At 42.8% G+C, this 20,027-nt stretch overlaps 1 protein-coding gene across 3 annotated transcripts; it reads left to right on the forward strand.

Annotated features, from left to right (window-relative positions):
- The first annotated feature begins 811 nt into the window (after nucleotides 1–811).
- On the forward strand, nucleotides 812–19,986 carry MFN1 (mitofusin 1). Of its 3 annotated transcripts, none has more exons than XM_042821180.1 (18): nucleotides 812–853; nucleotides 1,294–1,415; nucleotides 2,295–2,430; nucleotides 4,756–4,918; nucleotides 5,486–5,610; nucleotides 6,633–6,741; nucleotides 7,525–7,632; nucleotides 8,311–8,464; nucleotides 8,595–8,662; nucleotides 11,446–11,567; nucleotides 12,998–13,124; nucleotides 14,102–14,206; nucleotides 14,716–14,818; nucleotides 15,480–15,709; nucleotides 16,210–16,365; nucleotides 16,925–17,121; nucleotides 17,766–17,900; nucleotides 18,452–19,986. In XM_042821180.1, exons 2-18 carry the CDS (start codon nucleotides 1,301–1,303, stop codon nucleotides 18,519–18,521), a joined length of 2,223 nt encoding a protein of 740 aa, XP_042677114.1. In that variant the 5' UTR covers nucleotides 812–853; nucleotides 1,294–1,300; the 3' UTR covers nucleotides 18,522–19,986. The 3 variants fall into 3 exon arrangements, with proteins under 3 accessions (XP_042677114.1, XP_042677112.1, XP_042677113.1); XM_042821178.1 differs by lacking the exon at nucleotides 812–853 and adding an exon at nucleotides 921–1,029; XM_042821179.1 differs by lacking the exon at nucleotides 812–853 and adding an exon at nucleotides 1,023–1,108.
- Nucleotides 19,987–20,027: the final 41 nt, after the last annotated feature.

Raw genomic sequence — 20,027 nt, forward strand, 5'->3', positions numbered from 1 at the left:
GCTGCAGTGACCAGAAGCTCTGCTCAATCTCAGGGTCACTTTGGGAAGTGGTTCATTTAGTGTTTAGGCATCTGAGCCTATAGCTTTTAACATCTGCATCGAGTACCACAGCTTCTGGGAGCACGTTGGCTACCAAATGAGAGAATGTCTTTATATGGAAAAGTTAAGATTAAAATCCCATTTCTTATTGCAAGAACCCGCAGCACAGAGCCCTACTGCTTCTCTACTCTCTCCCCAATGCTTATGGATTGCCACAGTCCTTTGTGCTGCCTTTCTCCTCCAGTTTCATGCAGAAGTCCCAAACGTACAAGCGACGGGTGCTTATGAAGCCCACAAGCGTTCGTCACCTCAGCTACCGGCGTCTGACTGAAGGGCGGTGCTGCCGGCCCGCAGCCCTGCCTCCCGCGCTTTCCTTGGGCTTTCCGAGGGCTGTGAGGGGTTACGGGATGGCCTGGGCTGGAGACAGCTTTCATGTGCAGATGTTCCTGCTGGCACTGGGCTGCACCTAAACCGCTGTCTGGGGAAGAATCTATGGCAAAAAATATAAAATATATCTATTTTAAAAATTAACCATAGCCCTGGCAGCTGTAAAGGGCAGAGAGGGGCTACTTCCCCTCAGCGCCCCGTCTCCATTTCACACGCGGTCGTCCCTCCGCCCTCCTTGCAGATGGCGGCCGCCGCCCCGCGACCCCTCACTAAACATGGCGGCCGCCGCTCCGTCCTGCGGGCGGAGCCGGGAGGTGAAGGGGGAGGAGGCGGAAGTGGAAGTGGCGTCGGTGTGCGGCCCGGCGGCGGGGCAGGAGGCGGCAGCGGCGGCAGCGCGGTGCCCCGCCGGCGGCGCGGCGGTTGCCTGGTAACGGCGGGGCCTGAGGAGGAACGGGGGCCTCGGCCCGCAGCGCTGTCCGACCTGCGGGGCTGCGCGGGGAGCTGCGGCCTGGCCTCGTTTGGCCCCGTCCGTGATGCCCGGGCCTGGCCGAGAGAGAAGGCTGTGACCTCCGGGCGGGAGCGGGGTTAAATGGAGGACTCTGGGTGAGGCGTGCTTGGGAACGAGCCGTACGGAGCCGTACGAAATCGGTGCTGAAGCTGTGCTTTATGAGCAGCTGTCAGCGTGAGTGGTGGGGAGGGTGAAGGGTTTGCCAGCATAACACCTTACTTCCATCGGTTACGTTGTTGTTTGTTTTAATTACCTGAGAGCTGATCTGTTTTAATTACCCAGTGTGCTGAGAGCACGTTGATTTTCACTGACGCGGGCTCTCTGCGTGTTTCGGTCACTTGGTGCAACTTTCCTCACAGTTACATAATGGCAGAAGCCGCCGTGTCCCCGCTGAAGCACTTCGTGCTGGCCAAAAAGACCATCACTGCCATCTTTGAGCAGCTGCTGGACTACGTCACTGAGGGGGCTGCTTTTGTGGAAGGTCAGTTTGTGACTTGATGTAAGGCCTGATCCATTGCTTTGAATTGACTTCGTGGTAGTGCAGCATGTGTTATGGTACACATCTGTGTGCTGCTTGTGTGAATATATGCCTTCAGACATCGCTGTGCTTTTTGCTTGAGGAAAGTGAAATGCTGTGCTAGTAGCCATACCTGGGATGGTTGTGCCTAATAATAGCTGGCTGCATCGTGTGGCATTGGCTGCTTTCTGTGATGTTGGAAGCTGAGCTACCTCATGTGGGTTGGGGCCACTTACAGCCCCGTTTCAGTTCATTGCACAAAGAAAAGCATTGACAGGCTGTGCTACCTGTTAAGCAGGTTGATCTCTCTGATAGGAAAGTGGATCATAAAGATGTGATGTAAAAACCTGTGGTTACAACACCACAGGTTTCAGCAGTGTGGAGATGCACATTGCCACACAGCTTGGTTGCTCATCACTCCGCTGAGCTCTGTGCTGAAAGGGCAGCCCAGCCTGGCTCTAGTGTCCATGGCAGTCCTTGTTTGGCTTTCTGAAGGAGGCAGTGTCACAAAGGCCAGGCAGTAAGCCCATGGACACAGCCTGATGTGCTGAAGAGGGCCGTTCATATTCTGAGATCTCTGCATTCTCTTTAAACATAGATCGTTTTTAACTTTAGTAGTGAGTTTGTTGATTCATCTGTAGTGATTTAACATGATTTCCCGAGTGCTCTGTGGAACTCTCAAATGATGGGCTCACATCATGGAGTTATTTTTGCTTTCCTACTGCTGCATAATTAAAATTTAGACATATCTTTGTCATGCGAAGTATTGATAATGTAGGTCTTGTATCCTGGAGTGTGCATTCTGTATGTGATAGCTTTTGTTGGTTTTTTTTCTATGTGTAGCAACATACAGGAACCCAGAGCTTGAACGTATAGCAACAGAAGATGAATTAGCAGAAATACAGGCATATAAAAAGAAGTTAGCAGTCATCGGTGAAGTGCTTTCACGGAGACACATGAAAGTGGCATTTTTTGGCAGGTAATGAATGAATTTGATCTCTTTCAGAACTTAACATCCATGTTTGTAACTTACCTGCACCAGAATTAGTTCATTATATGATTATTCTTTGAACGTGCTCACTCCTCCCCTAATGGGTGCTAAACATTTCTGTGACACCATCTTGTTCTGTTTGTGTAGTTTAATTATGTATGTCTTGCTACATATTTTTATGGGTAGGTTACATAAAATGTTTTTTTTGTGTAGGTCTATTATTTGACTTAGGAAGATGAGAGTTAGTTGCCCTCTCCTGAATGTTCTGTTTGTTTAACTTGGTGGCTTTGTTTGTTCAGAATGTTTGTTGTACTGAACTACTGTTTTTAAGAACTTCTGTTGGTGTGTATTATAAGTGCTGAAAAACAAAAATTGGGGCTGTTCATTTCCACATATAAGCAACTGAAGAAAAATAAGCAGTGTTAGAGGCCCTTGCTGTGCTGGTTGTGCCATTAGTTCCATAGGTCTGTGTGGTGCTTATTAGGGAAAATAGTAACAATGCATTACATGGCTTGCAGATAAATCTGAACGCGACATGAATTTCTGCTGCTCTGGAATCCCTTAACAAGGAAAAATCTGAATTCACTGTCTTTTTACAGAATGAGTATCAAATACTTTGCATATTTAGTTAGCGTTTTCAAAGTTATAGATTATTTAAATGGTTACATGTATTTTCTGGAATATGACTTTCTTTAATTGAAAAAATTGTGCTGGTATTGAAAAAAGTACATACAGCACTGAGTGTTGTATGTGGTAGCACTCTCACTCTGCTAGCAGTTGCTCCATTATTTAAAGAAAGAAGATGAGAGGAGCTGGGATAAGTAAACTGTATCTGAACCTTGGCATTTCACGAAGTTAAAAGCTGAATGCATTTACTAGCTGTGCTACATGGTGAATGTTGCTTTTGCAAGTTCAGCGCAGGAGATGATGAATTAAACCTTAACCTGAACTCTCCCTCTGACGTTCTGAATGAATTTGTTAAGTATTGTACAGTGAGTCCTGAACTTTCTGCTAGAGGAAGTAGCTCAGTTAACAAATTACAGCCCGTGCTTACTTCACACCACTGTGTAAGAGTTAAGTCTCAAATCTTACTGGGTGAGGTTTACTGCAGAATGGGGCATTGCTGAGAACTTCACATCCTTGTGGAGGTGCTGAGTTGGTGAGCAGTTGCGTTGAGTCAAGAGAACACTGATTTAATTGAGCTACTTTTTCTTCCTGAAATATGGACAAGACTAAGTTCCATGATTAAAAACAGCATTTGCATTATAAGGATTGCATGCAAGAAATAAATTTGATTATCTTTTTGCACACCGCTTTACATCTTCCTTTGGAGATGTTGATTAAGTTGAGATTATTGTTGATTAAATTGTTTGGAGTTGGCTGTAACGAGAATTCCCAGACAGCAGTACTTGGAGGCATATCTCAGGACGTTGATACAGTGCTCCTTTTGCACCACATCTAATGCTTTAGATGCTATATCAGAAGCACTGGTTCCTCCCTGACTGGCACAGATCGATGTTTTCTGAGGGCAGTGTGTTAAGTTACAGAGATGGTAATTTCACAGGCATTTTAAGTAGTCGCTGTTGATGCCATCACAGAGGCTACTAGGTCCTCTTCTGTCCCTGTAATGCAACCTTTTCCTCATGTCCTTCTCCAGATCTCTGGAATTACTCCCTTAGCTTTGCTGCACACAGGAACGTTGAATTGTTACCCGATCAAAACATTCTATCTGAAATATTACACAGGTTTCCCATCAGTTCTTTTCTCTGGGAATTCCAGCACTGGCACAAGGCAGAGGGCAGGCTGTCCCTTCTGAGGGACAGGGTGGTGGTACTTAACAAATCCTTTGCATTGATCTGAGGCATTGTTTTAGGCTAGATGCTTTTTCTGGTGCAGCAGAATTGGACTACTTTCTTTTTTTTTTTAAACAGATCCCTTATATAGATATAGATATGCCATGTAAAGGCTGACTTTTCAGTACAGGCTGGGCTTGTTCGGATGGCATGAGTTATGCACATGGAAATTGGCTTTCTTGATTGGACAGGAGATGTTGGTATTAAGAAAGGGTGCTGTAATTGCTATTCTGATGAACTTTTCCTGCACTTTCTATTCTTTTTCCTGCACTTTCTATTCTTTTTCCTGCACTTTCTATTCTTTTCTGGCAAGCCATGATGAAGTGGTTTGATGCTCTCTCACACCCCAAAATAGCGTGGGCCTAACATGATTAAAAGGGAGTGCATTCAATTCATAAGGAAGGTGTGCTGGATGCTGCTTCACTGTGCTCAGAGTGCTCTCGTTATTTTTTTCCTCTAGAACGAGCAGTGGAAAAAGTTCGGTCATTAATGCAATGCTGTGGGATAAGGTACTTCCTAGTGGGATTGGCCACACGACCAACTGCTTTCTCAGCGTGGAAGGGACTGATGGAGATAAAGCCTACCTCATGACAGAGGGGTCGGATGAGAAGAAGAGTGTCAAGGTAGAGTTCTGGAATGGAGAAAAAAAAAGTCTTTTTTCACAGGAAGCTTTTCGCAAAGGTTCTGTCTTTAACAGCAGTTTGAAGTCTAGTGGAAGTATAAGGTTAACTCATTTATCATTTATAAGCTAGTAGGTGAAACTGAAAGTGGCTAAGGTGTGTGTCATTGTAGCAGAGTGTATATTGAGTGATCAATTTTTGCAGGACTGTCAGTAAGCTCTGTTACTTGCTAAAGATCAACAGCATCTCTAGTTGGCCTTAGGGCACTTACCTTCCTGTGCTGCTCATGGGGAAGACTTAAAGCCCTGAGGCAAATTCATGACAGCTCTCAGTCTCACATGGAGCCCTGTGAGGAATACTCAAAACTCCCAGGTACTTTTTGAAGCACAGCTCATTCTTTAAGTAGTAGCAAGTCTTAAGATGGGAAAAAAATCTTTTTAAAAGAAAGGCACAAATACTCACCAAAAGTCAATATTACGCTTTTGACAAGGGGAACTGAGTTAGGCTGCTTTGCAGACTCATTTGTGGTACACACTGCATGTTTGTCTTCTCTCTTCATGTTCCTGATAGACAGTCAATCAGCTTGCTCATGCCCTTCACATGGATAAAGATTTGAAGGCTGGCTGTCTGGTCCATGTCTTCTGGCCCAAGTCCAAGTGTGCACTGCTGAGGGACGATTTGGTCTTAGTGGACAGGTATGCTTTCTGTTGAAATAAACACCTCCTCAAGTAAATACACCACTGCAGCATTTAAAAAAGAGACTTGTTGACTTGATTGCTCTGCTGTAGAGTTACTAGTGGTGCTTTTCTTTTCCCCCTCTTCCTCTCCCAGGAGCGCAGAGCTTGTTCTGTGGTACGTAGTGCTGCCTGTCATTGCTCCGCCTATTCTGGCGTTGTAATGGTTGGAACAAAAAGGTGTCCTTTGAGTGTTGCAGGAGGGACTTGCTTTTGGCTGAGCCTGCTGACCCTTTAAAACAAACAGCATAGAAGTGTGGCCAAGGTCAATGCAACTGTAAATGTTTTGCTCGTTCCTTGTCCTTAAATGCTCCAAACTGATCACGTGAAGGGTGAGCGGCCTGGACTTCGTATCTAGAAGCTTATTTTAAGGGTTGCAGGACGTACGTGTCACTCTAGTGAGTGCCTGAAAATCTCCCTGACACTGTTGGTTAATGTGGCTATGTGTTGAGCTGACACTTCCCCTGGTCTGAACCAGAAATAACTGAGGTTTTGCAGACGTGAGCTAATGCTTATTGTATTCCACTTGTTTTTGAACAACTGACAGCTTTATAATCCTGGCTTCATTTTGATCGTTATGTTATGCAAACTGTGCATAGGCCTATAACTTTAAATAGGCCTTTATTAGTAGAAAAAAACACAATGAATAACTATTCTTTCTGATTGCAATCTAAAACTTGGGATATGGGGAGGAAGAGCATTCTGACTGGACTGCTGACAGACCTGATGCTTTTCTGGCTGTTACGATCTGCATATTTATTCACTGCATTTTGTAACAAGTTGATGGTCAAATAAGTGACAGATAAGTGCTAAGTGGTAGTGAGCTTTTTCTTTGCCTTAAACTTGAGTTCAGCATTAGACCAAAGGTGCAAGACTTCATATCTTAACCGTAATGTCCTTAAGTGATCCCAAACTATTTTCATCACTGTAGAAACTGGGTACTCCATTGCTGTATAAATGAATTTGTTTTCTGTTATCAACAGTCCTGGCACAGATGTGACTACAGAGCTGGACAGCTGGATTGACAAATTCTGCTTAGATGCTGATGTGTTTGTCTTGGTTGCCAATTCTGAGTCAACTCTCATGAACACGGTATGGTGTGCAGTGACTTCCCATCAGTTCTTTGTTTAATGTTTAAAATGGAGACATTCAGCAGTGGCTTTTTTTTTCTGTGACTCAAGCCATAGAATCTCAAGCAGGAAATGTAACTATTTTGTGGTTCAAGCTAATACAATAATATGATATAATAATTTAGTTGAAGAAAAAAAAATACAGTTGGAGATGAAGAATAGCTTCTGGTTGTAGAAAGCAAAGTTGGCGTGGTGGATGACAATTAATGAAGGCTTCACAGTTTCAGCCAGGCATCTTAGTGGGGGCAAAAATAAAAAATAAAAAAAAAAGCAGATACTGTCATGTCATATTTTGTGTTTTCTCTTTCCTGACAAATATTGTGATCGTCACACAGCTGGGAGCAAACCTAATGGAAGGCAAGAAAAATTGAAGGAGATTCAGTTTTGTAACAAAGAAGACAGTCAGTAAATGATGTGATAGATGTATAAAAGAGATGATTTTTTTTTTTGTTGCGGTGTTTTCTGAAATATCTGTTTTGGAAGCTTTATTAATTGTATTTCTGCCCATTTTAGACAAGTCAGCAGCACTGTTAGTTTGTGTTGTTGGCATCGGTTTTAAGAGAGTTGATGACTTTTGAACTATCAGAAGCTGTTGTTTTCTGCTGGATGTCTGTGGTTTTCAATGCTAATGAATTATTTTTAATATGAATCTTTAAACAACCTTGTTCATAGTCGGGTCTCTTAAGAAGAATGCGTGACGCTTTCAGATGCCTGGCAAGTTTTCTGTTTGTGTTTTAATTCTTAGGAAAAACATTTTTTCCATAAAGTGAATGAACGGCTCTCTAAGCCAAATATCTTCATCTTGAACAATAGATGGGATGCCTCTGCATCAGAGCCAGAATATATGGAAGATGTAAGTGAGTTGATGGCTCTTGCTTGGATTGATGTATGCATGTATGCAAAGATGGTAATATATTTGTGTGTGCATGCTTTTATGCACGTGGAGGTATATATCTGTATAAATCACTGTGGTAATACACTTATTAGAATGAACACAACAGCTTTGTCTTACAGGTTAAAGGATAGATTGATAGATGGAAATAATTTGCTGCTTTAATCCAAACTGCTGTGTACGCAGGCAGGCAGTGGAAGGCTTGTTTAGAACCTTTGTCTTCCCCAGTAAGCTTGTTTTTAATGTTCTTTGTGTTACCTTTTGATTTTGTGATACTGCTGCCTGAGGGTTCAGATGATACATGACAAAGCATGTTGGAGGAGCTGTCAGTGTGCTCTTCAGCTCTTTGAGGGCATCTGGTTTGCAGGAATGCTCAGTACTCTGCATATGGGGAATGGATCAGTTCCCTCCATACCTGACTGAGATAGGAAACGTGCATAATAAAGACAGTTCTAGAAGGAAACATGTTTGCTTCCAGGACTGATTAGATTTTAAAGCAGCTGCTGCATCAGTAGGGTTAGAAGGCATCTAGAGTCCAAGGAAGGGTCAGGCATGGCTTGTTTTGTGCTCGGGTGTTTTGATTTGATGGCAGCTCAGTTGTTTTTGCCTGTTTCTCATGAGCTTCCACCTTCTCCTCAGGTGCGCAGGCAGCACATGGAGCGCTGTCTGACTTTTCTCGTTGATGAGCTCAAAGTTATTGATCCTGTAGAAGCGAGGAATCGCATCTTTTTTGTTTCAGCAAAAGAAGTTCTGAGTGCCAGGAGACAGAAGGCCCAAGGAATGCCAGAGACTGGTGTGTAGGAAATCTTTTTTTTTCTTTTTTTCCCTCAAATGCAAAAAAAAAGTATCGTAAAGCCTGATAAAGGTGATCTGGATATTCGTGCTGTGTTGTTCTCTCCTTTATAGTCTGTTATGTTCCACAGGTGGAGCACTTGCTGAAGGGTTTCAAACAAGATTCCAAGAATTCCAAAATTTTGAGCAGATATTTGAGGTATTTATGATGGGCTTTTTTTAACTGCCCCTTTTACTGATGTGAAGGTAACTCCTGTTTATGTGTGGCTTAATTTTACTGAGTATGACCTTGGTGAACAAGTGGAGGAGTGTCAGCTATTCCAACCATGTGACAGCTGTGTCTTATCTTCTGGCTGTGTTCATCAGTTGCCCCTTAGAGCAGCAGGTAGAAGAGTGTTGTTCTGTGAGGGAAGGGGTCAAAGCTGGGTTCTAAGCTCATGGTTTGATGTCTTAATACCAGTGTAGTATAGATGATAACAGACTGCTCTTAGAAATGCTTCTATCACTTAATAACCATTAGCTGCTAAAACGCCTGCTGTACTGTAAGACTTATTTTGTTCTGCACTTGTAGCTTTGTAATTCATTATTGCAGTCCAGCACTCAAACAGTAAGGTGGTGTGTTTCACTAACGTAAAAGTAAATATTTACTTGTGTTTTTAAAGTCAGAGTTTAGAAATTATCACTATTATCTACCTCTTAGCTCTGGTACTCTGAACTCTAATGCTCTTTTTGCATCCTTGGTGCTGTGCTGAAACCATCCTTCAACCTCAGTTCAGCTGTAGTCAGAGCTGAGTTCACACGTTCTTTGGCAGTAGGTCTGGCTAGATAATCAGTTGATTCCTGTGTGATAGCATCTATTTATCTTGTGGAATTTGATAACTCTAAAGCTGTTATTTGTTATCTTAAATTGGCGTCTTGGATATGCTCTGATTGTTCAGGCTTTATCTGCACTGTTATGGAGGACGTCTGAGATGTTGAAATAATTAGTTCAGAATGCAGGCAGCACATAAGTCCAAGAGACTTGAAGCTTCTTGCTTGGGTTGCTACTTGTAACCAAACACACGTTTTTTTTTTGTTTTTTTTTTCTGTAGGCAGAGCAGGGAACTTTCAACTAGTTGGGAAAAAGTGGAAATTAAGTTTTTAAATCAATTGCTGCCATGTATTTTTGCTGTATCCAAAGCACTTCTTTTTCTGTAAAATCCTTCGTAGTTACAGTTATGCATTCAACACAGAATATTTAAAAATTGGCAGACGTGACTTATTAAATGATTTGGTGTTATAAATGCTCAGCACATTGGTAAATCAGATTTGAGAGTCTCGAGCTGGACAGTAAGATGAGAAATTTTTGTCCCAAGGTCACAACCACCACAATGGTCCATCCTGAAGTCACAATAAACCTTGTGCTGCATCCAGTCCACTGTCTTGAGTGAATATTCTACATAAAACCACAAACCAGTTATGTCACAGGTTGTAGGGTTGGCAGAGTTGCTTCACCAAACAGAAATGGTGTATGGAGGAGTGGAAAAGGCATGCAGGGCAGAATAGTAGTTCTGGCTGTAATTTGGAATGAACAACAGAGCCTGAGTTAGTACCCTGCAGCAGGGTCCTTCCCTAACACCAAGACTGTCTGGCCATGCTGGAAGGCAGTAGACTTTCAATGGGTTTGGTTGTGTTACTGGAACACTGAAAGCTTTTATCTTTGTTTCAATAGTTGGTTATTTACAGAATAACAGCAAAAATGCTCCTGTCCTCCTCTTACCTTTTCCAGTCCTATAATTAACCTTTGTGTTTTTCCTAGTGCTCTAACTTGGATTGTCTGGTTGTGTTGTGAGTGGCTGTCGTCCTTTTACCTACCACATACTAATGCTGGGAAGACTCTTTCCTCTGTGTCTAGTCTAGCTCTAACAATGTGCTGATATTTCTGAAACTCTGGCCTTTCATTGCTGATTTCTAGATCTGCTTCATCGAGGAACAGGGAATATATTTCATTCATTTTGTTTCTTTTGTTTTTCTTGGTTGTTTGTAGAAAGCTGCAGTTTGTTTTACAGTGCTGAGGTCATAGACAAGATTTTCAAAAGCAACTTAAATGCTGTTTGTGCTACCCACAGATTAATTGGAAAAAACCAAAGCTACACAAAACATCACCACCACAAAACAGATCTGATCTAAGGAAACGAGCTGCTGGCTTTCTTCCCCCTGAGTACAGAAGATGCTGCTGCTGGGTGGTCTCAGTGCAGACTGAGCTCCAGCTCTTACTGGCCACGTGCCTCATGATACACGCTTACTTAAAGTCTTAATTCGTGACCAATCACAACTGATTTGCTTTTGCCCATATTTAACATTTAGACATCTTTCAGTTTATTTTCTGTAGCACTGAATTGCCGTACAGTATTCAAGATTCAGATTGATAAGAAATTTTTAGAGTGCTCTGTACTAATAGATTTAACACTTCAGCAGTATGTTAAGGACTGCTGGAAAACTTGTGTTTCTAATTCCTAATTATATAGTTTGTGCCTGGACTGTCAGTATTGACATAAGCTTGTAACACTTTACTGACACAGAGCTGCTGCTTGAAGCTGTGAATATTAATTGCAACAAAAAGAACTCATGTGAGGCAGTATTGCCAGGGGTCACGTTAGACATTCAATGTTCCCAATAGGCAGCTGGGAGAGTTTTCTTAAGAGCTGGATTGATTTAACACAGACACAGAGTTTGGTTTTTGTTTCCATCCTCATTTGTTTTAGACAAAAAAACCTCTGCACATTACTGTCACTGAACGTGAAGGTATGAAGGTAGAGACCTGCTGCTGTAGATTCATTTGAGATTCCTTTTCTGTTGTCTTTTGATTTCTGTATGTTTTCTCTTTTTGTTTCCCATGGGTTTAAGTTCATGCTAATAGCAGCAAGTGCTTTCTGACAGTGAAATTCCAGAAGGTGTTGGTATGGAATTGCAGTAATGTGTTGTGGCTTGGGCTCCTCGCAGGAGTGTATCTCGCAGTCAGCCGTGAAAACCAAGTTTGAACAGCACACTATCAGAGCTAAACAGATAATAGATACTGTGAAAAACATTATGGACGCCATAAACGTAGCTGCAGCAGAAAAAAGGTAGGTGTGTTGGAGGGCTGGTTGGTGTTGGTTTCTCCAGGTCTTAGATGACCTGGAGCCGTTTCCATGCTGGTGGTTTCTTGGATCATTTTGGATTCTGAAGTGCACTTTTTTTTTTTTCTATTGGTGAGAAATGGAGAATTTCTCTGGTGTGCCAGCCTGACTGTTCTCTTGCACTGCTCAGTCTTGCCCTTGCTCTGTGACTCCTGATCTTGGTTTACTTTGTTTTCCTTCTTACTGATTTATGGTCACAAAGATAATCAGTGGGTTTTCCAATCATTTTTTAAAACTTTAGTTTTTTTCTCATTGTATCCAGTCCTTTATCTGTAGATGTTTGTGTGTTGTAACATTGAGTAACTACATGGGAAGCTGTAGTGCTCTGATTTGCAAGTGCTTAAGAGTGCCCAGAGGGCTGGGAAGAGCCCATGTGAGCTCTTTGGACTGTGTCGCTGGTTCTTTTCAGGTTGTATCCTTCAGTGTCTTTACTCTCTCTTTGCTCATCTTTAGTGCATCCTTAGTGCATGTGGTAATAACTCATCTTTTCTCTCTCATAGTTCTTGGAAATTGAGATACGAATGTTTTTTCTCCACTTTTGCTGCTGCCTCTTCTTTCTCGTACATTCCTTTCCATCCACCTCCTTTCTGTGGCTGTTAATAAAGTGTCTTTATGTCCCAACAGACTCTGCTATTCCTGTCAGACATTCATCTTCCCAAACATATCAGCATTGCCAAGCTGCCTGTTTACATATTAATCTGTCTCACTTTGTCAGATGCTGTGAAAACCTTCTGTGAAACTGTTGGAAAATATTTTGATACCTCCTCCTTTCTGTCAGTTGACCAACCCAAACCTGTACAGTGACCCCTCGTAGTCTGAATTGTCTTTGAATGTAACTGCTGATCCTTCAAGACACAACTGCTCTAGATTTTCAGTGTGTTTTACTTAAACAATAGGTCTGCCACCTTTGAAGAGAGTTTGTTGTGACAAGGTTAGTTTCTGCTGCCTCCTGTTCTGCAGGGTCATTGGGCTCATGTCATTGGTAAGGAATAGTTGTATGGTGCCGGTGAGCAGCAGCAGGACAGTTTGGGCTTATCTTTTCTTTCTCTTATAATCAGGAAAGGCTAAGTATTGAAGGCCTCTCATTTCTGCTCCCTCTTTATTCAGTTCCAACTCCAAATGCTACTTTTTAAGATATATCAAAGCCCAATCATTAGAGTTCTATTCAATCAATGCAGCCTTTAAGTGCACTTGTAAATTTTGTATCTACGTTGCAGTCACTTAGAAGCAGTCAGTGTTTCTGCTTTGTTCCACTACTGTAACCTTGGAACTTTTTTGGCTGCTCAGGAAGCAGTGAGCTTGGTGGTTCATGCCTAATGGTACGTGCTTCATTTCTGGGAGAATACGTGCTGGTAATTTCCTTTCTGCTCTGTTAGAGTGCTCTCAATGGAAGAGCGAGAAGACCAGAAGGACAGGCTGGACTTCGTTCGAAATCAGCTGAACATTTTGACAGAAGATACTAAGGAAAAAATCAAACGTGTTACTGAGGAAGTGGAAAATAAAGTAAGTAGTGCAGGGAGGGAGGAGTGTGTGCATGACACAGCATGGCACATAAACAAGTGAATCTGTCAGCACGTGGATGTTGAGCAGTAGATGAACTTCTTACGAGTGACTTCACTTCAGTATTAGAGCTGTGGCTGACCACAGGTACTCTGAGCTTCATAGAAGTTTGATCTGAAATTCTGCAAAGATGGACAAAGCAAATCTTCAGCTTGAGTAGATGTGAATTTTGAAGTGTTTGGAATAGGCGCTTTTCAAAGTGGTAGCATAATTTGGGGCGGGTTTTTGCTCTCCTAAATTTGGAGACAACATTTATGTTCAAAGAGCGTATAAATGAATACAGACTATCAGATTATATTAGTCCAGGATGGTTGGCTGGGGTGAAGCCTGAAGCATTTGATAAGACATTGTTTTAATTCACATTAGCAGTGCTAATTGATGTGTAAGAGATCGCTAGGCTGTAATCCACTTCAGTGTGTGTCCTGAGCATACAAGAGAAAAAACACCGAGCATCTCCAGTGTCTGTTGGGGAAAAATTGCATTATCCATGGCCTCTGGCATCCAGATCAGCTCATCTGAAACTGTCTGTGGTTGTAAGGAGAAGCCTGCAGGTTTTACCTCTGGACTGATGGAGTTTTTCTGATTAGCTGCAGAAGCTGATTGGAGGGAGTATGTTATGACCTTGAAGTGTCCTGACCATAGCAGGTCACAGCAGTGTCAAAAATCTCTCAGGTCCAAATGCTTCTGAACAGCAGTCCCTTTCAGTCATGACAGAGGTACATACCCCACCCCAAGCTTGTGAAGAACGTTTGAAGTACATCTATATTCCATTTCAAAGAATAGAAAAGAAATAAAAAGACACGCTGGCAGTCCTTGCTGAGTGTCAGGTAATTGAATTACTTGTCGTAACTGAGTTGGTTCAGAAGCCTGCTTCCACTCTGTCTGGAAAAGATAGGAGAGGATTGCATTTTGTCTTTCAGGTCTCCTCTGCCATGACTGATGAGATTTGCCGACTTTCGGTTCTAGTTGATGAATTTTATTCAGACTTTCACCCTTCTCCTCAAGTACTGAAGCTCTATAAGACAGTAAGTTTCCTTCGTCTTTCCTTTGACTTCTATGTTTTCATGATCTGCTTATCGTTTTACATGGCGCTTTGTTTAAGCATTACAGAACTTTATGATACAGGTGTCTCTCTGCCCTGTCCTGGCTCTGCAAAATGCCCAGAGCAGACTCCACACTGTTGGTGGGACTGGTCTTATCTCTCTGTAGACCAGTGAAATCGCCTGCTGTACTGTGACTGACTGCTTTGTAGGGCAGCACCGTACTGGTATGCTCTTCAGTGTCACATTTTTATTGAAATGCATGTTTTTTCCATGTGCCTTTTAGTGATAACAAGCCTAGAGAAATCCTCCCTGTGTCACATTAATTAGATTTTTCCGTCACAATTTAAAGGCATTCTCATTTTCATATGGTAACCTGCTTTTCTTCCTGCTGCAAATAATAACGCCTAGTGTTTAGCATACCTCTGAACAACGTAATGTAAATGACGAGCTGAATAGAAGTTGATGAGCATATTTTCTTTATAAACCTTCAGGAACTCAACAAACACATAGAAGATGGTTTGGGAAGGAACCTGGCTGATCGCTGCTCCAGTGAAGTCAATGAGTCGATGCACCAGTCGCAGCAGGAGATCATTGGTAATGTGGGCAAAGCAGGGTGTTGGCTTTCTTGTTTAGAGAAGGCAACCTGGGAATGTGTGCTTCCACAATAATTTTCCTTCTGAACGTGATTTAATGTTTACACCACACAGCAGTAAGGGTAAACCATCCTGGCTCAGGACTGTCTCTGGTAATAGCCTGTAACAGCTGTCTGGGGAGAGGGAAGGATGAACCAGGGTCAGTAGAGTGATCCATGCCCTGCCGAGGGACTTCTGAACCAAAATACAGCATCTGAATTAATGGCTTAAGCAAGCAATAATGGACTTCCCTCTGGGAACTTGCCTAATTCTTTTGTAACCCCATTTTAGCCATGAAATGCAGTAATTGTCACATGATGTTTCTACAGTGTAGTCTCCATGTTGCTCTGAATTTACTTGAGGACTTGAAGTTAACGTCTCCTTTTCTGACAGTGGTGCTTTATCTACAAGTTGCTTTTGTGTGGCTGTTTTATCTGAGCAGTGAATGGGCTGCTGTGTTAGGATCCAGACTGCTAAAATGCTGGAGGATTTCTTTGTCTAGGTTTTTGTTTGTTTAAAAAGTCACTTTGGATACTTGTAGTTCTCAAAGCTGGTCAGCGCTGCAAGGATTCTACTTGGGAACATGCTGTCAGCCTCATCCTCTCTATCGGTTCTGTTTCTAGAAAACCTGAAACCATTGTTGCCTTCTGGTGCTCAGAACCAGCTTCACTTGCTGATTCCATGCAGGAAGTTTGACCTCAGCTATGATCTGAACTGTCACAGTCTGTGTGCGGATTTCCAGGAGGATATCATGTTCCACTTTTCCTTGGGATGGACTTCACTCGTAAACCGGTTCTTGGGTCCTAAACATGCTCAGAGGGTGCTTCTGGGACTGGCAGATCCCAACTTACAAGTGAGTGCTTCAGAGATGAGGCTGACCTTTTAAGTGCCTTGTGTTACCTTAATGAGGCTATATTGATTATTTTTTTACTACATGTTTTTTTAAAATCCTGTTTGCTTCTCCTGTTTCCCTGCTTCCTGCTGCGTTCCCTTAGTCCTTTTGTGTGAAACATTTTTGGCAAGGCTTGTTTTATTGAGTTATATTCAGGGTTAAAAGGGAACCAAAAATCTCTCCTATACTTTCTGCAGATGTTGCGTAAGTTTGGATTGAACGCTCTGGAGAACTTCTTAATTTGTCACATTTGCATCCTTGAGCAGAGCCCTCGTTCTAACCTAGCCCCTGTATGACAGGGAACTGTCAGAACCTCCACTGTTTACCAGGAACATTGTTCAGACTTCTGTGCTGAAGAGCTCCCTTTAAATGAACGGAACCCTGAATAGATGAAAATAAAACTGATTCCTGTGTAGTTCCACAGTGCTTTTGACTCTGGCTGCTGTATTCCACTCTTCTAGATCCCTCGTCCCTTAGCTACCACCCCGTCTGCTGCCAGCCTTCCTGCTGCAACTCCAGAGAACGCATCACCTGATGATTTCATGGTTCCTTTGGTAATGAGTTTAGCTTCACTGACATCACGGACCTCTATGAGCATCATCGTTGTTGGCGGAGTGGCAAGTAGTATTAGCAGCACTCACTGATGGCAGAGATGGGCTGTTCTCTCCTTTCTGGGGTTCCATACCATGCAGCATGAAGCATGTAGTAACTTACTAGCGTGGCTGGGCTGGATGAGCACTTGTGGTGCACTGGATGCCAGATTGAAGGGGAAAATTGCTGTAATGACGCTGAGTGTAGCTGGGCACGTTCTGACTGTGTTCAGTTTCTGAACTGTGGGGTGGTTTGATTGTGCCTTCTGTACTGTTGAACTGGTGGGAGCCAGTTTGCTTTTTCCTTCCTCCTTCTGTAACCTGGATGTTCTCCAAGCCACGGGGGCAGCAGCTGATTTGGATAGAGCTGTACTGCTTGACAGTCATATATTTGCTAACAATCTAATCTAGTAAAAGGGCCCTGAAGACAGAAACAGAAAAAAAAAAAAAAAAAAAAAAGGTGAAAATAAATAGACTTCCTTATAGTCTAGTTGCATTCTGTAACAACAATATTTAAACGAATTATTTAAATTATTTAAACTAATTTTATTAGTTCTTATTTAAACTAACGAGTCGTCCTTTTCAGATTTGGAAAACGGTTGGCTGGAAACTCATCTCTCTCTCCTTAAGTATGTATGGCTTATTATATCTCTATGAGAGACTAACTTGGACCACTAAAGCAAAAGAGAGAGCCTTCAAGCAGCAGTTCGTCAACTACGCGACCGAAAAGCTGCAGATGATCGTCAGCCTTACGAGTGCAAACTGCAGCCACCAGGTGCAGCAGTAAGTGTTACACAGGATAAGAAACCTTTGTGTGGTGCCGGGTTGTCCTGGCAGTGGGCTCGGCTGTATGTGGTGTGGGAAGGCAGCAGGAAATTCTTGCAGCCCCTCAGCGTTGATTGTAAGGGACATTTGTGATATTGTTACAGGGAAAAGGTGTTACTGTAGCAACGATAGGTGTTGGTAGGTTATGGGCGTGAAGTTGGCACCTAGAGAGGGTAAGACGTGCTCCTCTGCATGGGTATTTACATGTGAGAGCCTGTCGTTGTGGACTCGAGACTCTTTAACACATTACTGTGTGGTTGGACATGGGAGTAGGCTCGGTTCTAATGGACACTGATTTTGGGTTTGGCTGCTGCAGTGTGGTTCCGGCCAACATCCCCATCTCAGGCTTAACACCTGTGGGTACTCGATCAAAAGTTGACACGTGTGATGTTAGAATAGACTGTGGTACCTTTTTACTATCAGTGCTGCCTTTTAAATTTGAAAATGAGGTGATTTTCCTGATTTGTGCTCTATAATCCCCTGGCAGCTGGAGGCTTTGATTGCAGTGTTTTGCTGTGCACTGCAGCACTGTGTGATTTATCCTGCATTATTTTTGTGGCAGACTTCTGCAAGCCCCAATTACAAACTTGTTTTTCCTTCAGGGAAATGGCCACTACCTTTGCTCGGCTCTGTCAGCAGGTGGATGTTACCCAGAAAAGCCTGGAAAAAGAAATTGCCCGTCTTTCCAAAGAAATAGATCAGCTGGAGAACATACAGAGCCACTCCAAGCAACTAAGGTGAGTCTGCATGTGACTGCCAGGACCAATTCCTGGCACTGCTGACCTCTGAGTGCATGCCTGCTGTTACCTTCAACCTACAAGTAAGGTATGCACAGGTGCAGACACCGATACCTCTTTCCTTTACTCAGAACCAAACAGCTCTTTGGTTAAGAGTTAAATACATGCAGGCTTCTTCCAAGGAGAATGAGAAAAGCTCCTGAACTGCTCTCTCTTAGACAGTTCTTACCTTACTCTATTGTATAGGAGAGGTGGCTTTCTTAAGTGTTTGTCTCCCACAGGTAAACCGGGGGGGGGTGGCACCTTCCCAGAGAACAGGAGAGCATTAGAGCAGCTTCAGGTTGTCCTTCAGTTCAGTAGGCCTTTGTGGAACAGAAACTTGCAGTGGGTGCCTTAGGGACTCAGTAGGCCCAGGCTCCAACCAGAGCAAACGTTCTGATTTTCTCAGTGCTGTGGGTTTCAGGAATAGAAGCCAAACAGAATTATTGCTCCTGCCCTCTTTGTGATTGATCTGCACTGAAGTGAATACTTTGCTTTTGTTTGTTTTACAGAAATAAAGCCATTCACCTTGAGAACGAACTAGATCGCTTTACAAAGCATTTTCTTCAAAAGAGTAAATAAAGCATCATCGTTACCCTTCCCAGTGATCCTTTGTAGGACAAAGTAGAAATTTTACAGATGACACTTCTCTGTGGAGTCACACGAAATGATTTGTATTTTTAATCTTATTTTGATTACACTTAATTATTGTAAAGCTTAATTTGGACTCTGACAGTGAACCAAACTGAAGAGCTGTGGGATGCTTATAACTGCTATGTTTGTTCTGAAGATTTGGGGTTAAATAACACTAAATTTCTTTGGGCACTTGAGAATAAAAACCCAAATCTCTTCTGATTTTTGTTAGTGCTTAGTTGGGGCAGGTCTGGCTTCCTGGCATCCAGGAGTTTATGCAGGGAGAGTGCTTATCACTGCTGTCTCTCTCCTGTTCTCAGCTGACTAGGAATAGCCAGGGAAGAAGAATGCTGCTTTTTCATTTGTGCTCGTTTTGGTTTTTTAAGGAAGGGAAGTATGAACTCCAGCATGGTGGACAGGAGTCCTGACCATTTTGGAAGCAAGTGGAATTGGGTTGGGAAGATTTTCCAGTTCTTGGATAAAGAAACAAAAGGTGGTAACTGTAGAGCAGTCACTCATAGAATGCAGTAGGCTGTAGTTTCCTGCTGGCTCCTGCAGCTCTAGCCAAGATGGCGTTAAGTAAAAACAAATAGTTGTTAAAATGGATGCTCATCTCTGAGAGCACAGCTGGAACTCACCTCCAGGTGAAGTGCAGCAAAGAAGCGGCCGAGTCGGCGGCTTTGACCCCATTTTTGCATGTTGGAGGGAAAGATTTGGGTGTCAGGCTTCTGCCAGAGCTCATCTCCTGCACGCAGAGGTGGAGGCTGTCTGATGGCATTTCCTCATCCTGACCTGCTCCTCGGTTCTGCTGTAGCACTGATCTCTGCCTTGAGCTGTGTGACAGGTACGTGGGAGTACTTCCACCTCTGCTCACTTCTAGCAGTGCAAAGCCTCTTAACGTGGCTGCTGACACCTGCAATCACTGAGCACCTTCGTTTTTCTAACCAGACTTTTTAAGAATAACTTATTTTAGAAGAGAAAGCCTTTTCAGAATATTTATATATTTTTATGGATGTATTAACAAGACTAATGAAATACTCAAATTCAAAACCTAAGAAGTAAGGATTTGCTATATTCCAGTAAATAAGGGCTATCCTAAAAGGAGGTAGATTTTAAAAGCTAACAGTAATGGAATGTTGTTAATAACTTGAAGCTGAGAGCACTGTTTTCACCACAGTTACGTGGTGGTGGGTTCTGATGTGCAGCAGCACAGCTCTCTGCACTGGTGTTAGCAGGGTGTGAGGTGTCTCAGGTTGACTGAGGAGAACTGTGAAAATGAGCGACAGCCCAGCCTTTGTGTGAGGTCACAGGTGTGTGTGGGTGCTCTTGTCTGAAGCGTTGTTGCAGAGATTGTACCCAGATGAGAACTTTACATGCATGTGTTCTACAGTTATTTATTAAAAAATTAACTCTCTCTTTTCTCCTGTAGTAACGTTATTTCACAACTGTCTCGGT

This window comes from Centrocercus urophasianus, unplaced genomic scaffold (genome assembly GCF_019232065.1).
Source record: "Centrocercus urophasianus isolate 14NV4802_14NV808 unplaced genomic scaffold, USGS_Curo_1.0 seq_19, whole genome shotgun sequence".
NCBI lineage: Eukaryota > Metazoa > Chordata > Aves > Galliformes > Phasianidae > Centrocercus > Centrocercus urophasianus.

What these genes read in the sequence shown, in the direction of transcription:
- MFN1 (XM_042821178.1), top strand. An exon ending in GGGGGCTGCTTTTGTGGAAG is followed by an intron (nt 1,416 to 2,294) that starts GTCAGTTTGTGA and finishes TTCTATGTGTAG; the next exon opens with CAACATACAGGAACCCAGAG. An exon ending in GATTTGGTCTTAGTGGACAG is followed by an intron (nt 5,611 to 6,632) that starts GTATGCTTTCTG and finishes TGTTATCAACAG; the next exon opens with TCCTGGCACAGATGTGACTA.